The 10,004-nt window shown below is 49.4% G+C and overlaps 1 protein-coding gene across 1 annotated transcript in view; it reads right to left on the minus strand.

Annotated features, from left to right (window-relative positions):
* Nucleotides 1–3,216: 3,216 nt before the first annotated feature.
* Nucleotides 3,217–10,004, minus strand: part of LRRN4 (leucine rich repeat neuronal 4) — an 8,629-nt gene continuing 1,841 nt past the window's right edge. Inside the window, exons 3-6 of the mRNA XM_006758133.2 lie at nt 9,931–10,004; nt 8,598–8,802; nt 6,723–6,860; nt 3,217–5,025 (exon numbers count right to left, since the gene is read on the minus strand). Of these exons, the coding sequence (XP_006758196.1) occupies nt 3,834–5,025; nt 6,723–6,860; nt 8,598–8,802; nt 9,931–10,004 (1,609 nt within the window). The 3' untranslated portion in view covers nt 3,217–3,833. The remainder of the gene's footprint in view (nt 5,026–6,722; nt 6,861–8,597; nt 8,803–9,930) is intronic.

Genomic DNA, 10,004 nt, shown 5'->3' on the forward strand with positions numbered 1-10,004 from the left:
AAAGCTTTTTAAGCTTTTGGTAATAAGCTTAAAAAGGCATTGGGATAACAGCATCTCTGAAAATTGTATGCTAATTAGTCATTTTTTTATTTTGCTGTGCTTTTTGTTTGTTTGTTTTACTTTTAAATTTTTAATCAGGAACTGGTAGATATCTTTTAAATCACTAAGTCCAGTTCTCTTGATTACATATGTGATGAACCTAGTGATACATCTTAGAATTTGCGGGAGCTTTTTAAAACTTCAAACATCTAGAAATACTAGTATATAGTACAGTTCAATTATTCAGGTCAAACTTGAATATGCTCAGTTTCTGCAGCAGGGCTTTTGTGCTGCAGCACACTTTGGAAACAAAAGACAAATGAGAACCAAACTGGGTTTTTTTATTTTTTACGGTAGAAATAAATGCTGTTGTGGGTTTAATTGTGTCTCCCAAAAAGGTATGTTCCAGCTCTAACCCCTGGCGCCTGTGAACGTGACCTTATTTGGAAATAGGGTCTTTGCAGATGTAATCAAGTTAGGTAGGATGAGGTCATACTGAATTTGGTCAGCCTTAATCCAGTGTCTCCTGTCCTTGAAAGAAGAAGGAAATTTGACTTCTGGGTATTTATCTGAAGGAAATGAAAGCACCGTCTTGAAGAGAAATCTGAACCCCTATGTTTGTTGCAGCATTTTTGCAAAAGACAACCAATGTTGTCTGTCAGTGGATGAATGGATACAGAAAACATGGAACGTGATTCAGCCACAAAAAGGAAACCCTGCCTTGTGCAATAACATGGAACTTCAGGGCATTGTACTAAGTGAAATAAGTCAGAGAAAGACAAGTTCTGTATGATCTCCCTTACATGTGGAATCTAAAACATGTTTTATAGAAGCAGGTGGGTGCATCCCAGGGTGAGGGAGGTGGGGAAATGTGTGAAGCTGGTCAAAGTATACAACCTTCCAGTTATAAGATGAAGATCGGTGAGTCTAATGAGTCCCAGAAGACAGCATAATGACTATAGTTAATACTGCATTATACACATATATCAAATCACATCATACACTTCAGTGTTTTGTGCCATGTCTCTCAAAGCAGGGGGCAAATAATAGGAAAAAGGGCACTTTGGACACACACAACGTCGTGAGACAACAGAGGCATGTATAGGTTGGAGTGATAGATCTTCAGGCCAAGGGACACCAAGGATTGCCAGCAGCCACCAGAAGCTGGGAGAGGGGCCTGGAACAATCCTCCAGATCTCTGTAAGGAGCCAACCCTGCTGGCCCCTTCACGGCTGATTTCTGGCTTGAACTATAATAATACATTTCTGTTGTTTTAAGGCACTCGGTTTGTGGTAATTTGTTAGGATAGCTGCAGGAAGCGACCAAATGTTAATGTAGAGAATTAAAATCTAGAAATATGACCCCCCTTATAATTTTATAAAATCACTTTTCCCCCTAAGATTGTATAAAAGTAAAAAGGGGTGTCGTAAGGCATATCCCACACACAGATACAAATCGTGAAGGCATTGTTTAATGCAATTGGAAGGAGAGAAATGCTTTGGCCTCTAGCTAGAGCCTTGAGGTTTTCTTTTGCTCATTTTTTTGGGGGGTTAAAATATGTTTTTATCAACGTTAGAGAGAGAGGAAGGGAGAGAAGATAGAAACACTGATGAAAGAGACATCCATTGGCGGCCTCCTGCACGCCCCCTATTGGGAATTGAGCCCACAGCCAGGCATGTGCCCTGACCAGAAGTTGAAACCTGACCTCCTAGTTCATAGGTTGATGCTCAATCAATGAGCCACACTGGCCAGACCTTTCGCTCTCTAAAAAAAGTTCCTGAAAATGAATGCGTGATGCTTACTTTAAAAAAAAAAAAAGTTCACAATTCCTTTGCCCACTTCAGTGAAATGCCATAAACACTGACTTTAAAACCTTTCCTGTGTTTTACAGATGTTCCCAGAAGACTGTGGGTTTTATTTAATTGAATGTATAGGGGTGACATTGGTTAATGGTGTACAATTCTATAACACATCAACTGTATATTGTTTATATTGTTTTGGGTGTTCACTACCCCAAGTCAAGTTTCCTTCCATTATCATTTACCCTCCTATATCCTCTTCTACCTCCCTTTACTCTCCTTCCCCTCTGGTAATCACCATGCTGTTGTCTGTGTCTACGGGGTCTTTTTTGCTTAATCACTTCACCCTTTTCACCCAGCCCTACAGCCCCCCTCCCCTCTGACAGCTACCAGTCTGTTCTCTATCAATGAGTCTGTTTCTATTTTGTTAGTTTATTTTATTAAATTCTACATATGAGTGAAACTATATGATACTTGTCTTTCTCTGACTGCCTTATTTCACTTAATACTCTCCAGGTCCATTCATGCTGACTCAAAAGATAAGATCTCCTTATTTTTAATGGCCAAGTAATATTCCGTTGTGTAAATATACCACAGCTTTTTTATCCACTCATCTACTAATGGGTACCTGGGATGCTTCCAAATGTTGGCTGATGTAAATAATGCTCCAATGAACAAAAGACCCCTAACAGCTATAGCAATCTTGAGAAAGAAGTACAAAGTTGGAGGAATCATGCTACCTGGTATCAAAGTATATTACAAGACCATAGGAATCAAAACAGCCTGCTACTGGCATAAAAACAGACATACAGATCAATGGAACAGAATAGAGAACTCAGAAATAAATCCCGGCCTTTATGGTCAATGAATATTGACAAAGGAATCAAAAACATACAATGGGGTAAAGATAGTCTATTCAATAAAAGGAGAAAATGCTTTGGCCTCTAGCTAGAGCCTTGAGGTTTTCTTTTGCTCATTTTCTTTTTGGTTAAAAAATATGTTTTTTAAGTGAAAAAAAGAGAAAGAAACTAAACCACCTTCTTACACTATACCCAAGAATAGACTCAAAATGGATAAAAGACTTAAATGTAAGTCATGAAACCATAAAAATCCTAGAGGAAAACATAAGCAGTAATATCCCGGACATTTCTCATAGCAATAGTTTCCCCTGTTGGGCAAGGGGAAAAAATAAACAATTGGGCTATATCAAACTCAAGAGTTTTTGCACAGCAAGGGGAAAAAAAATCAGCAAAATGAAAAGACAGCCACTGAATAGGAGAACATATTCACCAGTGATACATTTGACATTTTTAATATTCAAAATTTATAAAGAACATATAAAACTCAACACCAAACAAACAATGCAATTAAAAATGAGCAGAGGGCCTGAAAAGACTGAGGTTTTAACTATCAAGCTAGGAGCCATATCCTGAAATGCAACAAAGAAACTCGGGGAGGCCTCAGGAAACAGCCAGTGCTCTTCTCCCTCAGATGAAGAACCCCACTGGGGTTGGTTCCTTGAATAACAAACACGTGCCCTGCCTCAGCTTGACCAGGGGGGGTACTTATTTCACTTAGTATAATGCCCTCAACTTCCTAAAACGGCCTGAGGGTGTCATTTCTAATACAGTATTTAGGAGGGTAGGTTATAGCTTTTATCTTTTCCTACTTCCACACACAATTCTGGACACGGAGGAGCACTGCTTGCTACTAAAAAACACCACCAACCAAGAATGCCCAGCCCCAAGAGGGGTGGTTTGATGTGGGCCATCACGTTTCTGGAAACAGACCCAGTGGAGTAGCAGGGAGAGAAGTTCCTTGGACTGAGAAACTCAGCTTGGCCAATTTCTGTGTGTGGTGGAGCAGTAATTCCAGCTTCTCTGGAATGACAGAGGCTCAGAACAGACGGGGCCCTGTCGGACCCTCGGTCTCTTCTTCTCTGCAGGCAGGCAGCCAGCTCCTCAGCTCGAGTTCGCTTGAGGAGGGGACGCCCAGCTAAGTGAAGGTCTGCAGCTTCAGCGGGTGGTCGAAGGCCGGGTTCTTGTAGGCCACCAGGTGCGCGCGGGAGCACTGCCTGCGGGCCCGCCGGCAGAGGCACGCGGACAGCACCAGGGTGCTGACCAGCAGCAGGCCGCCGGCGGCACTCAGCCCCGCGAAGATGAGCAGGAAGCTGGGCTTGGTGGTGAAGGAGGCGCACGGCCCCCGGCGGCCCGAGGCCTGCGGCCGGCTCAGCCCGGCGCGGTTGGCCGCCTGCACGCACACGCGGTACGTGGTGCCCGGCGACAGCCCGTACAGCGGGTGCTGCCGGGCCGTGGCGTAGATGTCCCCCACCGCGGACCGGTTCCCCGGCCGGCCCTCCGCGGAGTAGCGCACCCGGTAGCTGCGCACCACCGAGTTGGGGGCGCACCAGCGGACCAGCGCGGACGTGTCCGTGATCTCCGACACGCCCTGCAGCTTGGGCGGGTCTGGGACGGCGTCTTCCTGGCTGAAGCCGGGGCACTGGCACTTCAGGCGCCTCTGCAGCTCCGCGCACGGGGTCTGGAGGTGCTGACAAGGGTGGTAATCGCAGGCCACGCCCTGGGGAGGCGCGCTCACCTTCTCCCTCTTCCCCTCCTCTTCCTCCTCCTCCTCCTCCTCCTCACTGGAGTCGTCCACGACCAAGACTGGAATTCCGTCCTCGGAAGGACTTGCGCGGGGAGCCTGCGGGGTGGCCTGGGTCGTCCGGTAGTGCCGGGGGCTGCTCAGTGGGTTCCGGGAGGCAGGGAGGAGACCACGTTGTTTGCTGGTGGGTGGGAGGGAGGCAGCTGAAATAGGGTCCAGGACATGCGAGGAAGTAGGTGCATGTTCTGTCAAGGCCGGGCTTGCAGCGCTGGAGTTCCTGGGACCTGCTGTAGAGACGGTAGTGGAGGCAGAGGCCCCCGCCCCGACAGCTCGTGAGGGGGTGCCCACAGGGTGGGAGGGGGCCTTGGTGACAGCTTGAGAGGAGGGGGCTGTGCTCAGCAGCGGGGAGAAGGGACCGGGCGTGGAAGGCGCGTGGGTGGAGCCCGCAGAGGAGGGTGGGCTGGAATCACGGAGGGTGGTGCTTTGGTCCCGGGGGCACACGCTGGGCAGCTGGGACAGCGCCAGGGGGCCGGGGAAGGCCACGGGGGATCCTGCGCCTGGTGGTGCGCACACAGTGTCCGCTGCCCTAGGGGAGAGGTCAACCGGTTAGAACAGTGGTTCTCAACCTTCCTAATGCCGTGACCCTTTCATACTGTTCCTCATGTTGTGGTGACCCCCAACCATAAAATTATTTTCGTTGCTACTTCATAACTGTAATGTTGCTACTGTTATGAATCGTCATGTAAATATCTGATATGCAGGATGTATTTTCATTGTTACAAATTGAACATAATTAAAGCATAGTGATTAATCACAAAAACAATATGTAATTATATATGTGTTTTTCCGATGGTCTTAGGCGACCCCTGTGAAAGGGTTGCTCGACCCCCAAAGGGGTCTCGACTCACAGGTTGAGAAGCGCTGGGTTAGAAGGGACTTGGCATTAAGGCCGCTTTCTGCGCTGGCCTTTGAGTGCTCAGTGCAGACAATCCCTCTTGCTTCGCCTTGCCAACAGGAACCCCATGGTGCGGGGTAGAGCGCATCACCTCACTGACCTCAGGGTGACCTGTGGAGGGGCTCCCATGAAGCAGAAGAGGAAAGGGAAGCTCAGGTTAGCAGGGCCAGCAAATGGCAGAGCCTAACCGCGGGCGAGCACCGCGAAGGGCCGTCCAGATTCTCCGAGTTCTCACCTGGCTGCCTCCTGGCCATCAGGACTGGTCACAACACTCAGACTGGCCAGCATTTTCTGAGTGCTTACCACCTTGCCAGGGACTATGGTTAGCACCTTATGTATCAGTGAATTCAATCTGCACCACCGTAGGAGGCAGGCACTGTTATCCCCATTTCACAGATGAGGAGGGAGAGGCCCAGACAGGTTAAGTAATGCAGCGAAACGCACAGTGCTAAGTGGGGCGAAGAGCCTGCACGCTCAGCCTCTTCATTAATACCACGTGAGACCCTTCGCCGCAAAGGGCCTGGGTGCTTGTCTTCGGAATCAACATGAAGAGGAGAAGAGGACAGAGTGCGCCTCCCTTGTTTCCAGGCTTGGGTTGGAGGTGAGAAAAGAACCCCCACGGGATGGGGGGGGAATGTCTACCAAGGTGAGCTGGTGGAGCTGGTTTGAGGGAAGTGTTCCCAACCCACATCCTTTTCTGGTGGTTGACCTGGGCATGGCTCCCACTGCAGACAGCTCTTCCAGCTAAGAGCCAACGAGAAGTCTTTGTAGAACTTCTGTCTGTCCCACAGGAGCTCTGTGAGCCTGCTGGCCTTGGACTGAGTGATAGAGGGGGCCAGGCTCCATTTGGGGGGATTCAGGGGAATCCAGTGGTTAAGAGCACAGTTTTGGACGAAGATACATTCTGCTTCCTCCACCCAGAAGTTGCATGAATCTAAGCAAGTAGCTCCCCTCCTCGGGCCCCAACCAGCTCATCTGTAAAACGGGACAATGACAACACTGCTTTGGCAGAGACAAGCCTACTGTTCATTTAGCCCATTTCTTTTTCCTACATGGCATCCAGCTAGACTACATTTTCCCAGCCTCCCTTGCAGTTAAGCGTGGATGTGAATGGAAGTGATGGGCCCTACTTCCTGATCTGGCCCATTAAAACCTCCCATGTCTGTTCCTCCATGCTTTCTGCCCCTCTGTGTCCCTGGATGTGACTGCCTGGGGGCTATCTTCCCTGCCCTACATTGCCCATCTTCCCAGCCTGCTCTTGTGAGCCAGACTTCAGCTCCGGGAGGCTGACCCTCACCCCTCAGTCACCCATTTTGTACATGTGTTACCTGCTTAGGATAGTCCTGTTTACATCCATGAGGAGCCAGGACAACTCGCAGCTGCAAGTGAGGGGGTTGCCAAAGAGGTTGATGGATAGAACCTGGGAGGAATGCAGGGTCCAAGGAGGGAAGGAACTCAAGTTGCAGCTGAAATACACAGAAAATAAATGAGGGCAGGCTTTTGCAATCAGGTCAAAACTATTCCCAGTCATAGCGGTGTATGGAAACCCATTCTGTCAGGGATTAGTGATCTCACTTTGGGCAAAACTCTTAATGACCTTGGACTTTCTTTTCGTCATCCTTTCACAGATGAGGAAACTGCTCTATAAAGGTGTTAAGTAACTTGCCCCAACTCACACAGCTGGTAAGTGCTGGAGTCAGGATTGGAGCCCAGGCAGTTTGGCTCCACATCTTATGCCTTATACACAAGGTTGCGTCCGTCAAAAGCTCAAAAGAAGATCTGAGACAGAGTTACCACTCATCAACATAGCACCACGACCATCATTATTATCACCACTAGAGGCCCGGTGCACAAATTTGTGCACTGGGGGCAGCGGGAGAGGTGTGTGTGTGTCCCTCAGCCCAGTCTGCAGCCTTTTGCAGTCTGGGAGCGCTCAGGGGATGTCACTGCTGCGGAGGCTCCCACCACCACTGCTGCGCTCACTGGCCAAGCCGTCAGCCCGGCTTCTGCATTGAGCGTCTGCCCCCTGGTGTCAGTGCACGTCATAGCGACCGGTCATTCCACCATTTAGTCTATTTGTACATTACCCTTTTATTATATAGGATTACCATCACTGTCACCAACACACCACATTACCAGCATCATCACAATCACCACTGCCACCATCACCAGCACTTTCATCATTACCATTGCCTTTATCACAACCACCAGCATCTGCACTAATGTTATAGAGCACACACCGTGTGCCAGGCACAAAGAGCTCTGCATATTCTATCTCCTGTCCCTTTTGACAAGCCCTAAGTAAAGTACAGTGGGGCCTTGACTTACAAGTTTAATTCGTTCCGAGACCGAGCTCGTTAAGGAGCTCGTTAACTCAAATTAATCTGTCAACTCAATGCAAAAAATCGGCCGAGAGACAGCTGGTATCTCAAAAAACTCGTTAGTCGGGACACTCATAAGTCAAGGCCCCACTGTACTCTGGTTGGGTCTAGAGCTAGCAGAGAAAAGAGAGAAGTGGTTACACTGAGAGTGATGGATAGAACCTGGGAGGAATGCAGGGTCCAAGGAGGGAAGGAACTCAAGTTGCAGCTGAAATACACAGAAAATAAATGAGGGCAGTGGGGAAAAGCGCCCACTTCCCAGGTTCCAGTTTGGGTTCCCAGGAAAGGAGGTGGCCTGGGATCATCATCACAGGGACACTGTCCTTCCTGTTAGGAGTCAGGAAGGAGGTGGATATAGTGACACTTCGGACATCAACAGGCCAGAAGACACCAGCCCTGGGTCCTGACCACTACTAGGACCTTCCTACCCTCTCATCTTTCTTTCCTAGACCCCTGGAAGGGCTGACTTCCCACATGGAGAAGCAGATGGATGGAGAAATAGAGAAGAACCTAATGCCCTCATCCCCTCTTCCACTGCAGGTTTCTCATCTGGGCTTAAAGGAAACCTTACATGCATGAGAGTTTGGGGTTTCAGTGTTACTCTGGAAAGCACTGAGTTGCATGGTTTTCAGGCTGGATGGACTATCTGGGACCTGTCCAAGATGCCATCCAAAGGATGAGGAAGAACAAAACCCCAGAGTGGACCCGAAGGAGCCACAGGAAGAAAATTAAATTAAAGTCTGGTAAGCTCTATAAGATAGCTACACCGATTCAACATGGGGGAACCGGCAAAATCCATCCATGTGACTCAGAAACACTTACTTCTGCAGCAGAAGGAGCCGTAGGCGAGGGGTGTCTTGGAAGATGTGTGTCTGGACAGAGGTGAGTGCTAGGGAATCTTGACAATCCAGTTGTTGCAGGTCAGAGTTTATCTTGAAAATGTCCCCCTCCAGGCTCCTCAGCATGGGCATCTTCCTCAGGTAGAGGGATGTGAGCTTGGGCAGGTCTCCCATCCACCTCGGCTGAACTGAAACACAGAGGGGAAATGGCCCACTACCTGGAAGCCACCAACCGAGGAGGCTGGCAGGGTAGTACGGAAACACCAAGACTGACCAAGTGAGTTGTGAGGCCATTGCTGAGTATGGAAGCTTTAGGAAGCTCAGAACTATGGCCTATATCACCTGAAAGACCAGTCCTTCCTTCCTGGTTAGTGAGGCGACTGAGGCCAGAGAGGAGAATGACTGGTCCAAGGCCACACAGCTGGGAAAGGACAGGGCCAGAACTTGAACCCAGGACACTGTCTCCAACTCCACTGCTGCCCTGCCCTCTTGTTAAACTCCACACAGAAATACCCCAAACTTCACTCCGATGGCTACCAGGAGTGGGGAACTATTTGAGAAAGATAAGGAAGGAGGAGAGAGGGGCAAGGTGGAGGAGGCCCAGACACCTAATTGTGCAGCTCTCCCAATACTACATGGAGAACGTGCCCCTTCCCCTCTGTGTCCAGTTCTCACTCTTCTCTTCCTTTGTCTATGGCGGGACAGGCGAGGACAGACACATGAAGGGTTTTTAAACAGAACAAAACCAACCTTGTGAGCCAGAGTCAGAACACACCAAGGAGAGGAGAACTGGTCCTCTCACCTCCCTCCTGTGTCTGGTTTGAAGGGTCAATAACTGCAGCAGAATTTTAGCCAACCAAGTAGCAAAGTCCCTGAGTTCATCCCCAGGGCACACGCTGCTTCATGGAACTGCCTGTTTGATTTTGATCAGCCCAAAGCAATGCATCCACTCCCCATTCTACCAGCAGTCCCCAGCTCTGCTGGGTCGCAGTAGAACCGCGTGACTGAAGGTTTGGGCTCTGGACCCAGAATGCCTGGGTTTAAATTGGGAGGCACCACTTAAAATGAGCTGTGAGACCTCGGGCCAGTCATTCACCTTTCTGGGCCTTGGTTTCCTCATAGGCAACACCGAGATAACGCTAGTAGTTCCCTTCTCTTGGGTCTCAAGGAATTAACCCCCGTTTGGCCCTTGCACGTGGCTCAGGCAATCTAGGCGGAGTTCTTTATGAGCAGCCCTGTGAGCGACCCCTCCAAGAACCCGGTCCCGGGAGCACCTGTACAGCCGCCTCTGAAAACTCGGGGCGCCCAGGACTCACCCTGCTTGAGGAGCGTGCCGCTGAGGTCCAGGACCTCGAGGGAGGCCAGGGGCGCGAAGGCGGCGTCGGCGATG

Source organism: Myotis davidii, unplaced genomic scaffold (assembly GCF_000327345.1).
Source record: "Myotis davidii unplaced genomic scaffold, ASM32734v1 scaffold32, whole genome shotgun sequence".
Classification (NCBI taxonomy): Eukaryota; Metazoa; Chordata; class Mammalia; order Chiroptera; family Vespertilionidae; genus Myotis; species Myotis davidii.